Genomic DNA, 18,306 nt, shown 5'->3' with positions numbered 1-18,306 from the left:
TTTGTACCAAAAAAATGACAAATAATTATCCTACTGTAGTGTTATAAATTGTAACCTCATTACAATTTCACACTCCCTTTTGGGCCCTTGCTTTAGTGTGTTCCTTCATAGCTCATTGTAAGCCTATTTATAGCCTTGTCACATTCACACTATTATTATATGCTTATTTGTTCACCAAATCCTATGATCCTAGGACCTTCTACTATGCAACCATCCTTCTTTTCTCTCTTTGTTGGTGGACTAGGGAGCCTAGCACCATAGTCCCTCCAAAAAGGGCCCAAAATCAAACGTGTGCGAGTGTTGATTACTATCATTTATTATCTGGTTTTAATATTTTGATATGACCATTGGAAATCGTCCTAAAGTAGGAAATACCTTGTGGATCTTATATAAAGGCATCATTTCTGATTCATTTACAACCTAAGCAATCATTTATTGAGATAGTATATTCATAATTGAGCATTATGGAGCAACAAACTACAACAACCTACACACAATTGTGTTTTCATGATTGATCTTTTTATGTCTTGTCATGTCATATTGTTGCATCAACCCTTGAAGGACTTATTTAAAGAGTTATTGCATTACCACTATTATCAATTCCTAAGGTAATATCATTTCAATTCAAGGATTTCTTTTCAAGTTTAGTCTATGCCCTACTAGGGGTAAACTTTCTCTTTCATCATCATAGCTATTGTGAAGGTGGAAACACCAACACATGGTTTAACTTAGGCAAGCCCCTATGAAGCACAACATTTCCCTTCTTCTCTATGTGCAGGTTAAAAATTTGAGCTGAAAGTTGTGAAATTGTGTCAAGCAGACTAAGACCTACAATTTCAGACTTTGAATAGGTGAAAACCCTAGGTCTATGCTGATTTGCATACATAACCAACACTTTTTGGCTGAAATTTGGAGGGAATGATTTATAAAGAATCCTGATTCGGAGTCTAAATTTTTAGTTGGCAAAAGCACCTCCAGGTCTAGGACTAGGACACACTTGATCGACATTTTTAGGCTCAGATTTCAATAACAAGTTTCTTTCTGTATCTCATTTCCAATTATTTACTTTTGTGTTAGCTTTTTGTTTTGTTTTTGTCTGTTTATGCTGAATCTTATCAATTCCCTAGCATTTTAGCTAATTCTTTCATCACCAATTCAAATCATATCTAACATACAAAAGAAGAAATAATCATAAACAACATCTAGCTCTCTTTTGAGACTGGAGTTGAATCTTATTGATTATTTCCTCGAATGAAAGTAGTAGTAATGATTAATTAAGTTCTTAGCTTATATTTCTAGACTAAGACTCCTATTTCCACCATTTTGCCTACTTTTATTGACCAAAATTTAAATTTGATCATTATATTGAATATGATATAAAAATTAGTAAGATAATTTATTCTAAACTCTTATTTTCTTCTTCAATTTAAAATAAAAAGGTAAAAACAAATTAAAAAAGAAACTATTTGTCCTAAACCCTATCCCAAACAATCTCTAAACAAATTGTCTAGAAATACTTGGGCAAACTTAAGTACAAAAATTTTTTAAGGGAAAAAAATTAGGCAAGGTAATTTCTAGTGCCATAGTCCACTTCACGGACATCAGATATGGCATAAGGCCTTGCAAATCTTAACATGATAGAGTTAAATTAATCCGTCAAAGACTAAAATTGACATAAATTTTATAATCTTCATACTAAGACATAAAACATGTTGAAAACAGGTCAAACTTTAAATGGTTTCAATTCTTAGAAATTACATCACAAATCATGGTCAGCTTTAAATCACACACACACTAAGCAACATATGAAGCCTAAAGAATGTTAGTCAACTTTGAGTGTTAAACACTTCTAAACTTAGAAGTGTATTCTTAGTGCGACCACATACATTAAGCAACATATTAAGCCTAGAAAGTGTTACTCAACTCTGAGTGTTTAACACTTTTAAGTCTAGAAGTGTAAGCTTAGTGTGTGTGATTTAAACCCTTCCATCTTCAACTAGTATTTTTCATTAGAATGATTATAGATCCTACATGTCTGCTATCTTCCTTAGAATAGAGTTTCCTTCTGCTATGCTGCTTAGCTTCATCTTATAGACTTGTAACAGCATCAATGGATATCAAACATTTTGCAATATAGAGGATAATTCACAAAAGCATGTTTAATAGCATAGCTAAAGAAATTGCCTGAAGGATCATTTGAGTCAGGTGGAAAGAAAAGGAAACATTCAGAAGAATTTGAAAGTTACAGGGATGGATGCAGCAAAAGAAATTCTTCACCTCATTCCTGACTGGTTCATCAGGAAACACAGTAAATAGGTACTCCTAGCGAGTTAATGTGAAAAATACAATTGAAAGGATGAAAACTGCAACTAAATAAATGTAATGCTGGCTGGCCGTGATTAGCAGGAAAGCAATAAAGAGTTTTTTTTTGTAGATGGATAAAAAATAGAGAGTAATTCATAAATTTATAGAGTAACTCATAAATTTATGGTGTAAAATTACAGGAGACTAATGCAGTTAATGAAAAGCCAGCGATACAGAAAATGACTTAGGGTTATTTCAAAACTCTATTTTTCATGACAGAAATTAAGCAATAAAGAAAATTTACTTGTACATCGATAAAAAAATAGAGAGTAATTCATCAGTTTATAGCGTAAAATTACAGGAGAGAGCAAATGGAGCAGTTGATGAAAAGCACAATGATCCAGAAGATGACTTATTAAAGTTATTTCAAAACTCTGTTTTTCATGACACAAATTAAGCAACGAACATGGAAATAGGAGCACACACCTCACAGACTTGTTCTTGAATTCCATCGCTTGAGATGATGCGTTCGTGATGCAAGCTACTCACTAATCTTCTCCAATTGATGTTCAATCAGACCTGAGCAAGTCCTCTCATAAGCTGGGAAAGCAAACCCTGAAGAATTTCACTCCAATTCAACTATTTATCTTTGTCAAATGACTCTGAACTCACAAATTCAACTCAATTTCTTTGTCTGCTTTGTTTTGTCCTCAGATCTTGTAGCTCTGCCTAGCCGGATTGAAGCCTAATAGATTTTGAGTCTTTTTCTGGCAGGGAAAAGGCTGAACTGAAAAGTTCCTGCATCTTGCAGTTTAATCTTTCTCTATCCGTCGCTTAAAAGCATAAGATGCTTATAAAGTCTCCGCCTCTACAGAAAATTTTGGTGTAACAGGGGAAATTGATTCACTGAGGCTTGTAAGGCTGCAAGTATTTGAAAGCGGGACCTGCACCAATTTGCGGCTTCTTTAGCGGGAGTCGAACTCGAATCCTCCCATGCGTTTTTGGATGATACCTGAAACAAGAAACATTTTTAGTACTAATTATTTTTTCCAGATGTTTGTTTTCTTACGTGTCAAACTACTGTGTGCCTTTTGGTTTTTTTCAGTATTATTATTTTAAATAATATAAAAATGCGTAGGTATAAATGATAGAGACTGTTCGGTTCCAATTTGTCACGCGAAAGAATTATTTACATAAAGTCTAATCTCTTGAGTTTTAGTTCCACATGACACTTAAGTTGACTTTAATAACCTATCTATAATTTAATCAGGTTGACTATTGTTTAATTGAATATAATTTAATATGTTGATTATTTTTTAATTTAATTGAGTTTGATTAAAGTCATTGTGTGTTTTTTTCAAAGGATTTTTATATAGGGGTATGAGCTTTAGGCTGAAATTTCTTAGGGTATCTATGGCATGATGAAGACCTCATCTCTTATGGTGTCGGAGCTTAGAGCCTTACACTTAGCAAGACTTGATCTTTAGTCGGTTCATTAAGAACTATTCAACTTCACTAGGAAACCAATGACTGGTTCATAATTTTGTATCAATATTGTTCACAATCTTTTTTAGTTATTTTGTATAAGAGCATGAGTCTTGCACTCGAAATTTGATAGATTAAGAGCCAAGGATTGTGGGGTATGCATCTTGACCTCATCCCTTATGTATAAAGAAATTTACTAATTGTTTTAATCAAATAATTTAATTTCTTAAATTTATATTAATTGAATAAATGTTGAACTAATTAGATTTGTTTGATAATTTAATAAAAATAAATTATATTTATGTTGTAAAAAGATCTCACACATGCATATATATAAAATTTAAAATAAAGTCACCTTACATTTTAAAATCATAAACATCTAAATTAAAAAAAACTTTAAAAAAGATTTATAAGAATGTAATAATAATAAAATTATATCTTTAAAATCGTTTTGCCCACTTAATAAATAAATTATTGGTGAAAGACATTATGGTACAGGTTTAGTTACGAACGTAGGATAAATAAATTATTGGTAAAATTCATTATAGTATAGGTTTAGTTATAAACATAGGATGTGTTGACTATTAGTATTAGGATAAAGAATCTATAGACTTTATGATAGTTACACATGAATATGTAATTTACGTGTGCTAATGATAAATATTTGATTGGAAATCAACAATAGATTCATTTATAAATATAGAATATGCTGGCATTAGTATTAGGATTAAAATATCCAAACTTTATGATAATTATTGGAATAGTTAATTTAGTGTTATAATTTGATTTTAATAATAATATATTTATGCCTTGTCTATTAGTATTTGGATTATAAAATGGCAGACTTAATGAAAATCATTTATGAATAGGTAATTTAGGTTTCATGGTTTGATTTTAATTATATTTAATTTGTTAATGATTAATGTTTAATTTAATTGAGTTTGATTAAAGTTATTGTGTTTTTTTTTTCAAAGGATTTTTATACACGAGTATGAGTTTTAGGTTGAAACCTCTTTGGCTAAGAGCTAAAGATTGAGTGGTAGTCATGGCATGATCAAGAACTCATCTCTTATGATGTCGAAGCTCGGAGCCTTGCACTCAGCAATACTTGATTTCTGGTTAGCTCATTAAGAACTATTCAACTTCACTAGCAGACCAAGGGCCCATTGTTTTTTTCAATGGGATATTTTTTATCAGTATTGCTCACAATCTTTTTTAGTTATTTTGTATAAGAGCATGAGTCTTTTAGTCGAAATCTCATAGATTAAGAGCCATGGATTGTGAGGTATGCATCTTGACCTCATCTCTTATGTATAAAGAAATTTACTAATTGTTTTAATCAAATAATTTAATTTCTTAATTTTATATTAATTGAATAAATATTGAAATTATAAGATTTGTTTGATAATTTAATAAAAAATAAATTATATTTATGTTGTAAAAGGATCACACTTATATAAATAAATATAACTATAAAAAATTGTAATTTAAAATAAAGTCACCTTACATTTAAAAATCATAAACATCTAAATTTATAAAAAAAGATTTATAAGAATGTAATAATAATAAAATTATATCTTTAAAATCGTTTTGCCCACTTAATAAATAAATTATTGGTGAAAGGCATTATAGTATAGGTTTACTTATAACATACGATGTGTTGACTATTAGTATTAGGATAAAGAATCTATAGACTTTATGATAGTTACACATGAATATGTTTTAGGGGTGTTAATGATAAATATTTGATTGGAAATCAACAATAGATTTATTTATAAATATAGAATATGTTGACTATTAGTATTAGGATTAAAAAATCCAAACTTTATGATAAATATTTATGAATAGTTAATTTAGGTGTTATAATTTGATTTTAATTATATTGTATTTGTTAATGATGAATATTTGATTGAAAATCAATTATAGATTTATCTATAAATATAGAATGTCTTGTCTATTAGTATTTGGATAAAAAATGGCATAGACTTTATGAAAATTACTTATGAATAGTTAATTTAGATTTCATGGTTTGGTTTTAATTATATTTAATTTGTTAATGATTAATTTTTTATTGAAAATCAACAATAGGTTTATCTATAAGCATACAATGTGTTGAATATTAGTATTAGGATTAAAACCCATATGTCGAGTATTAGTATTAGGATAAAAAACCATAGACTTTATGACAATTACATATGAATAGCTAATTATATCATGGTTTGATTTTAATTATATTTAATTTGTAAATATGAATATTTGATTTTATGTTGAGAGAGTAAGGTATGAAGGAGTATTTAATATTGAATGAAGATATTGAGTAATTTAATGTTATTAAATTAATGTTTATCTGGATTGTAATGTATTTATGATAATTACTTTAGATTAAAGGTTTTTAATTTTAGATAAGTGTTTTAGTTTAATAATTATTGTGTATAGTTTTATATGAAACTTGATGTCTTAATAGATTGTTAAAGTGTGTAGGTAATGTGCTAAAAGTGATTATGCCAAACCAACTAGGGAGTGGGCTACTTAGTTCTAGAGGAAAATCTATTAATTATGTGTTGGTGCAATAATGGGTCCATGGAAGAGGAAGTAGAGAGGTCACATGTCAGTCATCATAACCAACAAGATTACGTGAATTGCATGATATAATAAATAAATATAGAACCCAATGCTAATTCGCTATGAGTGTTAGAACTTAGGTGGTATTCAAATAGAAAGAGTTTTTACAGGAAGAATTTGTACATAAGTGGTTTGAGTCATATGCAGTAAAGTTACAAATCTTGTCACACAATGGGTTCATAGTGATTTGCCTATGATAATGATGTTAAAGTTTTTTTGATGCGTTACATATATATTTTCACTTACACTAGTTGTTATCAGTAGATTTGTACTCTTTCTAAGTACATGGTCTAACAATCTAATGAAACATGGAAACACTTCAGGGCTTGAGAGTTTCTCATAGGTTGGAGTGAATCTCCAGAGAGGGCTAATTCCATTGGATATCACCTACGTTGACTTGTGATATTGTTGTTGTGTGTGGGAAAAGCGGTGCTATGAAACAAAAATTACAAAATCAGGACTTGTCCACACACCAATGGGACTCTTGGTGCAAGTTATGGAGCTATATGGAATAGCTCAACTTCCCAAGGGATGTTTCATTGTTCTCTATCTCACAAGACCCCTCATGTCAATGCTTTTGCTCTCAGATCATTGAGCAAAGTGACTTAGGGATGACAATCATGAGAATGATGGATGTTTTGATCAATCTAACATGAATGCAATCCTAAATGTGCATGGTATTAACAAATATGAATTAAACTAGCATGTATATGATGATAAGATGAAAGGATTAGTAAAAGAACTATCCTAACATGATACACTAGCTTAATATGATTATTATGATAAAGAGAAATACTTCTAAAATGCTTATTAAATTATTTCTATTCAAAGAGGGATTAAAAATGCTTGATAAAAATGAGTATAGATTAAATGCATAAAACTTGGATGATAAATGGAGGAATGAGAGTTCTATTTATAAGAAAAATAGGGAAATGAAGGGTCAAGATTGGATGATCCTATCAAGGGTCAGGATTGCAAGTTATCAAACCATGTTTACAATTCTCACCAATGAAATGGTGACAATTGTCAACATAAGACTGCTTGAGAGGAGATGTAAGAAGCACTAAATGCTTGAGAAGACCTCATGGTTACCTTAGAAGGTAAGAGTTAAGGTCAGGTTAAGCTTAGCCATTTGATAAAGCTTTTACCCAAAGGGTAAACTCTTGTGCAATGGTTAAAGGGATAACCAAGGGTAAAACCATGAATGCTTGATGAGACCCTTGGGTTAGATGAAGGTTGAGTTAGGCAAAAAGTCTCTAACCGTGCTACAAGGGTTAGTTAAGCATTAATGGTTTGGAAGACTATGGGGACAAATTTGTAAGAGTCCTTCCAAATTTGGGGGAACTCAACAAGTTATCTTGTTGAAGACATAAAGGCTTTAATGCTTTTGGAAGACTTTCCTCCAAATTTGAGAAGTGACATCCTCAAATTTAGGGAAAGGGGGTAATTGAAGGGTTTAGGCTAATTTATTAAGATTAGATGGGTTCTAGAAGAATTTAGAAAGAGGTTTAGGAGGCAAGTGGGAGATGTAGGATTTTGCAAGTGGGTGGAGAAAATAGAATTAAAATACAATTAATTTATTTCAATTATGGTTGCAAGTGGAGGGTTTAAATAAATTAGATTTATTTATTTGAAGTGAAAAATTTAATTAAATGTAAATTTAATTAAAAGGAGAGAAAGGGGAGTTAACTAAATAAAATGATTTCTTTAATTAAAGGCTTATGAGAGACTTAGGTGAATTTAATTAAACAAATTGAATAATTTATTTAGTCAAATAGATGAATGTGGATGATTTAATTAAATTAGATTTAATTAAATAGAGGAATGCGAATAAAATGAACATTAAATATTCATTTAGGAAAGTGGTCATTTTTATATGTCTACATTTTGCCCCTCTTTGAAGTGACGTGTGTGCACATGTTGATTCAAAGAAAATTGATGTGTCACCAAAATTTGATCGGTGTGATATTGTGTGTCGATATGATGTCGTGCCCTAGGTTTGATAAATGGTATTGATAATACCCACTCAGGAGATGAATAAAAAAAATTGAAAATTTGGTTGATTTGATAATTGTTGTAGATTTGATCACATTTTAAAGATTCATCTATGTCTAATGTGTGCTAATTGATTCATCTCCCAATAATGATGTTTGCCAGAGTTACAAGTGAGAGCACAAGCAAAATGCATGCCCCACCTACTAACCCTAATTTTCTTTTACCCTATAAAAAGGTAAAAAGTGATTTCATTTGTATCATTTGTGCCTTTTGACTTTTGGTGAAAGTGATATTTGGAGAGTGACAAAATGTCGGTTCCCTATGCTTTGCATTGATTCGAGCACGTTTGTCGATACCAGAGGCCCGCCACGTATGGTCCACCTGTAAGTCATCTAAATTTTGCCCCTTTTGCTTTTTGTTTTGTCAATTTTGATCACTTTTTTTATTTTTTGTGTCGGATTTTCACGGTTTAGCATGTCTGGTTGTTTGCATAGCACATACGATAAAATAGTTAGTGCATAGGGTTAGTGAACTAGGGTAGCATCTAGGTGTTGTCGGATAGCGCGTCGCAGGTTTAGGGTAGCGCATAGGGCAGGATAGCACATGGGGATAATAGGGTAGCACATGGCGGGAACAGGGTAGAGCATAGGGTAAACTAGCGCATAGGGCTGAAATGGTAGCGCATATAGTGAATAGGTTAGTGCGTACGGTAGACCTAGTGCATAGGGAAAAGTTGATAGCACATAGCGAAGTTTAGCTAGTGCATAGGTGGCAGCTTAGTGCATGGGGAAGATTTCTTAGCGCATGGCCAGAAAATGTAGCTAGAAAGGAGGAAAATATGATGTTGCGGGGGAAAAATAGATGAAGGAAGATGGGTTGGGGTGGGTAGGTGTCTACCAAGTGTTCCTAGATGGGTGTTGTAGCCAATTTTGTGTCTATTGTACTGATGTGCGATTGTTTGATAGATTTTTGAAATTGCTTTTGCTGTTGAAGTTCCATGCTGATTGATTGAATGATGATCCTGATTTTGTGTTGTTAATGTGATGCCCGATATGAGTCTTGCGATATGAATTTGATTTGATTTCTTGATATGGATTTGAGTTGCTATCTCGATATGAAACTTGATTTGATATGGATTTGTTTCAAGTTGATATGGAATTTTTGATTTTGATATGGGTTTGATTTTCGATATGAAACTTGATTTGATATGGCTTTGATATTCGATATGAAACTTGGTTTGATTTGGATTTGTTTCAAGTTGATATGGAATTATTTGATTTTTGATATGGGTTTGAGTTGATATCTCAATATGAAACTTGATTTGATTTGGATTTGTTATTCGATATGAAACTTGATTTGATTTGGATTTGTATCAAGTCGATATGAAATTTTGATTTCGATATGTGTGTGATTTTTGATATGAAACTTAATTTGATTTGGATTTGTTTCAAGTTGATATGGCTTTTTTTGATTGGATATCAGATTTGATGTGGGAACTGATATTTGGACATGTTTTGCTTGTTTACAGGAATAGCTTGGTGTTCTTCAGTTGCGAGAGCGATTTTCAAGGCCATGGTCTCTAATTTCTTGAGTGACGTAGGCAGATAGAGATATCATTAAGAGATGTGGGTTTTCCTCTTTGTTGGACATGCCTCAGTATATCATTAACCGGGGTTTACTGACAGCATTGGCAGAGAGGTGGTATAGTGACACCAACACCTTTCACTTGGCTACGGGAGAGATTACAGGCACTCCAGAGGACTGTTATCGGATTCTACAGATCCCCGTGGTAGGGGCACTATTGCCGTATGAGAAAACCGAGGAGGATGGGACAGAGGCACTTCATTGAATCTTCCATGATGAGGATATTTGTGGATACGAGATCCCTTGGCAGGAGTTCATAGATTTTGATTATGCCCCACTACCATCAGTACTGGCAGGTTTTGTAGGTGGCTTCTTGTGTCCCGACTTTAGGTCAAAGGGACTGGTAGTGGGATGGGGATTGGTTCTTGAGGATATGGTGACACAAGGTCGCAGGTTTGCATGGGGGTCCTACATGTTGGCCCATATGTATAGAGATTTGCATCAAGTGGTGTACTTAGGATACAAAAGTTTATCAGTCAGGGTCACATTATTATAGGTGTGGGCTTGGGAACACATTAGCGCAGCGAGGCCACTTGCAGACAGAGATTGGCCAGTTGGTCGGGCTTATGTATATGGATACACAGGGATAGTTGTCCAGCGTAAGCTGGGCAATCTAGAGAATTGGAGGAGGGTGTTGGATGACATTGATATAGTTGTTTGGAGATCGTATATGGAGTGTGAGGTGTGGGCCAAGGATGGGCTAGAGATGCCCTATGTATATATGTCATGATACTTGATAGGGCAGACACCTTTTGTCATTGAGAGGTTCTTGTATAGTCGAGTTCAGTGGCAGTATGGTCGACAGTAGGGTATACCACAGGGAGCATGCTTATATGGTCATCAGAGGCAGGATGTGCCAAAGTGGGGTCTGACTATTGATAGTGCAGCGGTGGTGGAGGGGTACATGTGTTTGGCCAGATAGATATGGGATTATGGGTTCAGGGTGGTAGATGTTGGGATGATAGAGGAGTTTGCAGCACTCTTCATGGCCCATGTCGTGGCATGGATATCAGATCCAGCGGAGATGATTCCCACTTTTGATGATGATGAGGATGAGCAACCCAAGAGGCTAGGGAGACAAAGAGATGAGGGAGAGTAGATGGAGGAGGGATATGGGGATGGTGGAGGAGATGACAGGGGAGATAGGAGGGGAGGTGGTAGAGGGAGACGAGGAGATAGAGGAGGGGATGGAGGAGATAGAGGGAGGAGAGGAGGTGGATTAGTGAGGCGAGCAGTTGGTGAGGGAGGGAGGGGAGGTTTTGTGATCAGAGTTGGTGGAGTTGGCCAGGCAGGCTAGGTTATAGCAGCTGTGGGTGGGATGGATGAGTTTAGGCGGTCGACTTAGAGGAATTGACCAAATGTATTACCACCATCGGTGCCTAGGTCAAGGACAGGGATAGGGGGTGCCACGATGTAAGTACCCCTCCAGATTCGGATACCCACCCACCAAGAGGATGCAAAAATTAGGTCCCTACAGTTGTCAGTGCAGCAGCTGTAGGCACAAGTATTGGCTCAACAGCGTCAAATTATGCATATTACCACAGAGCAGGATACGGAGAGAGAGTGTCGGGGTCGAGTAGAGGAGCTCGCAGAGAGCAATAGTGGGTGCCTCAATGTGGGACACACTAAGGGAGATACGATACACGACCATGGTGGTCGAGTAATATAGGTGGTCGTATGAGGACCTAGTCCCCAGAGAGCAAAGGGCTCATAGTTTTACTGCTAGTCGATCAGCTCGGAGTCAGTCAGGGACTGAGAGCAGATGCGTGATAGGGCCTTCTCAATGTGATCCACCTGGAGATCCAGGAGCTGGGACATCTACTACGAGATCATCAGCCTTAGGAGATAGTCATACTTGAGAGACTTGTCTCTATTGTATTTTGATCATTGTATTGTATTGTGACAGACATGACATCTTTTGTATATTTTGACCATTTTTTATATATATATATATATATATATATGACACCAATTTTATGATCCACATGTGATGTGTTTTGATGGATGATGATTTATGCATTGATGTGATGGTTCTATGATGATTATGTAATGCTTAGATAAATGATTTTGATATGATATGGATTGATATGATTGTTTATGATGCATGATGCAATGATATGATTTATGAGATGTATCTTGAAAATGAGATGTATGATAATGATATGCTGTGAGATGTATCTTGAAAATGAGATGTATGATAATGATATGCTATGAGATGTATCTTGAAAATGAGATGTATGATAATGATATGCGGTGAGATGTATCTTGAAAATGAGATGTATCTTGAAAATGAGATGTATGATAATGATATGATGTGACTAAATGCAAATTTATATGATATGCAAATGATATGAAACTAATTGATCATCCTCATTCTGTCGTTTGTCATTCCTGTATAGTCACATGTTTTTGCTTTCTTTTATCATCATTGAGCTATTGAGATGTTGAAAATTTATACAAGCATAATAGTATAATTGAACCATAATGACCTAAGAAAAATTTAAATGAATTGTGATATTGCAAGATGGCACAAGTGTCGAGGTATACTTGAACCAAGACGACCTGAGTGTTGCTTGCGTATAAACAAACAAGATTAAACCATTTGTATGTGCAAAGTGGAACAATGTCTTTAGTGATATGCTTTGAATCACGTCCCGAGACAAGTATTTGCAAAGTACAAGTGATCACCTCACAAATAGAAAACTAAAAAATATTGGAGTCCCCAACCACTTTCTCTAGCTCGATGCATCGTTGAGAAAATTGAGGGGATCCAATAATTCAAAAGAGTTCAAGTGCAAAAATAGTCAAAACTTCATGCAAGATGTAAAAAAATTATACTTCAGAAAATCATCCATCATGTGTTGTGAAGTTGTTTAATTGGATCAGTGTTTTGCTCTCTTGACTGCTGGAGTTTTGTTTGACAGGATTTTCTTGGCATGTTGATTCTTGGTTTGCTTGTCTGTTGGAATGCTTGAAGTCGGAGGAATGCTGCCCCTAGCTATAGATAATGATCAATGTGGATATGTATAGTGATTACAAGGCCATGGTGGGATATGAGGAACTGATATTCAGATAAGCAAGGACAGTGACTACTCTAAGTATGTCCTGGATAATGTTGTTTTGATAAAGTATTGGGCGATGGCCGGTGGTGTTTAACTTTGGATACAAAAGATATGAGAAAAGATAGATAGATGAGTTGTTCTCTAACAAGTAGTGCCTATTGCCAAGTTATCACCGTTTATTTTTATTGCACCTTTTTTGTTGTTTTTTCTTTTTTTGTATTTTTCTATTTTTTTAATTTTTTTTTGCATTTTCACTTTTTCTGTGCATTAGACTACTCAAGTATAGTATTTCTTCATATGGATGTTGTTGGTTGGTTCGTCGAGCACATCTCCTTCTAAATTTGTTAGTTGATAGGTGCCTAATCCATAGGCTGAGATGATGACATAGGGACCCAACCAGTTAGGTTCAAACTTCCCCTTCTTTTCTTGTTCCTGTTGATTTCTGGGATTTTCTTTGAGTATGAGATCATCGACTTTAAAATTATGAGGGATGACTTTGTGGTTGTAGCTTTTGCATATGTGTTGCTGGTATGCTTTGAGGTGATTATAGGCATGTTGTCATTTTTCATCTAGTAGTTCTAGTTCTTGTAGTTTGTTTACTCGGTACTCCTCATCTGGAATGAGGCCTTTCAAAGATACTTTAAGTGAGGGAATTTCTACCTCAAGGGGTAAAATTGATTCTAATCCATACACCAATGAATATGGTGTAGCTCCTGTAGGTGTCTGGATGCTAGTCCTGTATGCCCAAAGTGCTGGATTGAGTTGTACATGCCAATCCTTTCCTACATCATTTACTGTCTTCTTTAGGATTTTCAATATTATTTTATTTGATGCCTCTACTTGACCATTCCCCTACGGGTAGTAAGGTGTAGAGAAATGATGTTGAGTTTTGAATCATTCACATAGTTCTCATACATCCTGGTTTTTGAAGGGACGTTCGTTATCTATGATGATGGAACTGGGAATGTCATATCTGTAGACCAGATAATTAAGAATAAAAGAGGCAATTTGTTTTCCAGTTACTGTGGTCATTGAAACTTCTTCAATCCATTTTGTAAAATACTCTATTGTAGTGATAATGAACTTGTGTCCATTTGAAGATGAAGGGTGTATTTTTCCTACTAAGTCAAGTCCCCACTGACAGAAAGGCCAGGATGTTGTAAATGGCTGCAATTCCTATGTTGGTGCATGTATAAGATTACCATGGATTTGGCATTTAGGACATTTATTTGCAAATTGATAAGAGTCCTTTTCCATTGTCGGCCAGTAATATCCCATTCTTAGAATTTTTTTAGCAAGAATAGGACCACTTGAATGTGTGCCACAAATACCCTTTTGAAGCTCTTGTAAAGCAGAGTCAGATTCATTACGATCAAGGCAACAAAGAAGAGTACCATCTAGACCTCGACGATAAACAGTATCAGCAATTAGGGTATAACGGGCGGTGCCGGATAAATTTGCATTTTTTATTTCAAGATAGGTCAATGGGTAGGGTATTGGTTTTAAGATATTCATATATTGTTCCGTATAAAGGAGAGTCTGAACTAGTTAAGACATAGATAACATGGGATGCAGAACCGCCATAGGCTGGAGAAAACAGTTGCTCTACCAGAAACTCAGAACGACTCTGTTGCTCTGGAATTTGTAGTAGTGAAGCGATAGTAGCCATTGCATTTCTTGCTCTGTTGTCCAACCTTGGTATTTTCTCAAAGGTGATGTGTACAAAATAATGTTTGAAGTCATCCACCATTCTTTTGTATGGCAGCAGCTTGTCATCTTTTGTTTGATAGTCATTATTGATCTGATTTATGACTAGTTGGGAATCTCCATAGACTTTCAATTCCATTATTTTTCATTCCACAACCATTTTGATTCTCATGACCAGTGCCTCATACTCAGCAATTTTATTTGTGCATGGAAACATGAGTCTATATGATCTTGGTATGGTGTGCCCTTTAGGAGTGACGAACAAGATGCCGACACCTAAGCCAAGTCGAGTGTAGGAACCATCAAAGTACAGGGTCCATTTCTTGGTGGTAACAGTAAGAACATATCTATCTGGAAATTCAACCTCCATTGGTTGCTTATCAAGTAGTGGTGCTTTAGCTAATTGATCTGCAATTACTTGTCCCTTGATAGCTCGACACTCTGTGTAGTGGATATCAAATTCACTGAGAATCATGACCCATTTAGCTAGTTTGCCTATGAGAAATGCTTTGCTGAGTAAATACTTGAGAGGATCAATTTTTGCTACTAGCTTGATTGTGTGAGCTAGCATGTAATGTCGGAACTTTTGAGAAGCAAAGACTACAGCTAAGAAAGCCTTCTCAATGAATGTGTAATTGAGGTCATATCCATTTAAGGTTCTGTTGATGCAATAGATAGCACGTTCCTTGCCTTCTTGATCTTCTTGTGCTAATAGTGCCCCCAATGATATGTTCATTGTTGATATGTAGAGAATAAGTGGCTTTCCTGCTGTTGGTGGTACCAGAACTGGTGGGTTCATTAGATATTGCTTGATTTGATAGAACAATTATGCACATTTGGCTTCCCATTTGAATGGTACATTATTATGTAGCAAATGATTGAATGGTAGACTTTTATCTACTAGTTGGGCATTGAATCGCCTGATTGACTAGAGCCTTCCTTGTAGCAATCTGAGTTGGCTGATGTTCTTGGGAGGTGGCATCTCCATGATGGCATGTACCTTTAGCGAATCTACTTCAATTCCTTTTGCTGACATGATGTAGCCTAATAATTTGCCTAATGTTACCCCGAAGACACACTTCTTAGGGTTGAGCCTGACTTGGAATTTCTCTAATCTTTCAAATATTTTCTCTAGTATGCCCAGATGTTCTACTCAGATAAATGACTTAGCCAGTAAATCATCCACATAGTCTTCCATGAAGGTATGCATCATATCATGAAAGATTGTCATCATTGCTCATTGATAAGTTGCCCCAGCATTCTTTAAGACAAAAGGCATGACATTCCAACAATATGCTCCCCAAGGACAGGTGAACGTTATATCTTGATCCTCTAGAGCTATCTTGATTTTATTATAGCTAGAAAAACCATCCATTAATGATAGCATTGCATGGCCTACTATGAGGTCTACAATTATGTCGATGCTAGGTAAAGGAAAGTCATCCTTTGGACAGGCTTTGTTAACATCCCTAAAATCTGTGCATATCCTGATGCTACCATCTAGTTTTGAAACTAGCACAATGTTTGAAATCCATTCAGCATAGTCAATAGGTTGAATAAATTCGACATCTAATAACTTTTTGAGTTCACCTTTGACCATTAATGCTACATGCGGATTCATCTTTCTCAACGTTTTCTTGACTAGCTTAGCTCTTGGAGCAATAGATAAGTGATGCATGATGAAGTGTGGATCAATCCCAAGCATATCTACATAGGACCAAGCGAAATTGATTTACTTTTCTTTGAAGAATTTGATAAACTCTATTTTTTCTACATCTGTCAGAGATTCTGCCAGGTGTACGTTTTTGGCTGCTTCTTTTGTACCAAGAAGAGTGTCAAGTCTCCCATCCTTAGGTGCCTTGAAAAGGTTTTCACCCTCAGATGCATCCTTTATTTTTACTTTTTTGTGATCTAGGGCTGCCATTGACTGGTTTTCAGCAGTAGATCCTTTATTTCTTTCATTTTTGCAATTGAGAGACTTTGCACTCTTCTGATTGTAGATATCATTACTTTGTTTGCTGGTAGAGTTTGTTTCTAGGTTGACAGTACATAGGTAATGGATAATGGAGTCATCATTTGGGAAAATAGGTATGCCATGGTGTTCAGGTTCATCCCAGTCTATGAGATCAGGAAAGACGAGTGGTAAAGAGTCATTGGGTGGGTCAAGTTCGGCTATAGTAAGTGTCATGATAGAGGTATCATTAAGGTTGGTTGGGATATTGAATAATTTAATGATATTGTTGAGTCTTCAATGGTATCATCTTCCATGTAGACTTGCTTGTAATATCGCTGCTCATTTTCTTTGGCTTCATAGATATTTTGTGGACCAAATTCAAGTAGTCTAGACTCTGTGCCTTGTCCTTCTTGAGAAAGTGGTGTATGAATAGCACTCTCAGGAATATCTTCCATAACATTAGAACAATTGCCCCATTTATACTCATTAGAATTAGTCTCAAAAGTATTGTCCCAGAGTTTTTTAGTGCTTCTGATAGGGGTGTTGTAAGGTGAAAAAAGATCCCTGATAATTGATACCAATCTGATAGTTTTCTCTGATTCCATATCAGATCATGTTCGTACTCTTTGCATTTGTTCATATACTATTTCTCCTTGGGGAGTAGTGATGTCTTCGGGGGGTGATTCTACCTTGTTTGGAATAGGTTCCTGAACGTGATGTACTTTTTCATAAGATGGTTCTTCTCTTTGAATGGCCAACTCCTCTTGTTGTTTCTGTTTTTCTTGGTGTTCTCGTTCCTTCCTTATTGTTTCTGCTAGTTCATGTAGTTCCTCATGCCATGAGTCCTCCTTGTATTTCATCTTTTCTTTCCACTAATGTTTTTGATATTTATTTGGTTTCTTCTTTGGGGGTAGAGTGTGTCCATAGCCCAATCCTGTTTTGTCTCTAGAAAACTGTGAAGGAGGATCCAATGGTTCTGTGATGCTTTCTTGATGCTTGTCGATAGGTCATTTGCCATTGTACCCCATTCGTTGCATGATCAGGTATCCCTTTCTATACTGTTGTGTTGGTATATCTACTTCCATAGTAGCAGCTCTGATTTCTTCTTCATCCTTGTATAGCCAACTAAGGATGTCCTTTTCTTCTGATTCATGTGCTAGTGTGCCCAATTGGATAAATTTTCCATCAAACTTGGTGATGGGATGTGTTGCTTGATGTGTTGATGCAGAAGGTTTCCCATGAGATTTTGGTGATGCTAGTAAGTTGGTTAGACACATGGGTTCAAAAGAGTATTCTCCCATGCCTTGCTCTTTTATTTTCATCTTTTGTTTGAAATCCATGGATAAAGATTTGAGCTTTTCTTGATGATGATCTGGCACTGAGGAAGTTTGTTTTTCCTTGTTATGTGGAACCAAGCTATCTTGGGCTGCCCCCATAGCATTGCAATATTGAAAGGGGTTATTATCTGTTGATATAGAAATCTCCTGCCCATTATAAGGGAATTTAACACACTGGTGGTAAGTTGAGGGTACC

The 18,306-nt window shown here is 35.1% G+C and overlaps 1 protein-coding gene across 1 annotated transcript in view; it reads right to left on the bottom strand.

The window, feature by feature from the left end:
- The window catches only part of LOC131033832 (protein CNGC15b), a 53,071-nt gene extending 35,438 nt beyond the window's left edge, over window positions 1-17,633 (bottom strand). Inside the window, exons 1-2 of the mRNA XM_059221130.1 lie at window positions 17,463-17,633; window positions 3,255-3,316 (exon numbers count right to left, since the gene is read on the bottom strand). Coding sequence (XP_059077113.1) covers window positions 3,255-3,316; window positions 17,463-17,633 — 233 coding nt within the window. The remainder of the gene's footprint in view (window positions 1-3,254; window positions 3,317-17,462) is intronic.
- Between the last annotated feature and the right edge of the window lie 673 nt (window positions 17,634-18,306).

Source organism: Cryptomeria japonica, chromosome 5, assembly GCF_030272615.1.
Source record: "Cryptomeria japonica chromosome 5, Sugi_1.0, whole genome shotgun sequence".
Taxonomy (NCBI): domain Eukaryota; kingdom Viridiplantae; phylum Streptophyta; class Pinopsida; order Cupressales; family Cupressaceae; genus Cryptomeria; species Cryptomeria japonica.
This window is presented reverse-complemented; position numbering and strand designations above follow the sequence as displayed.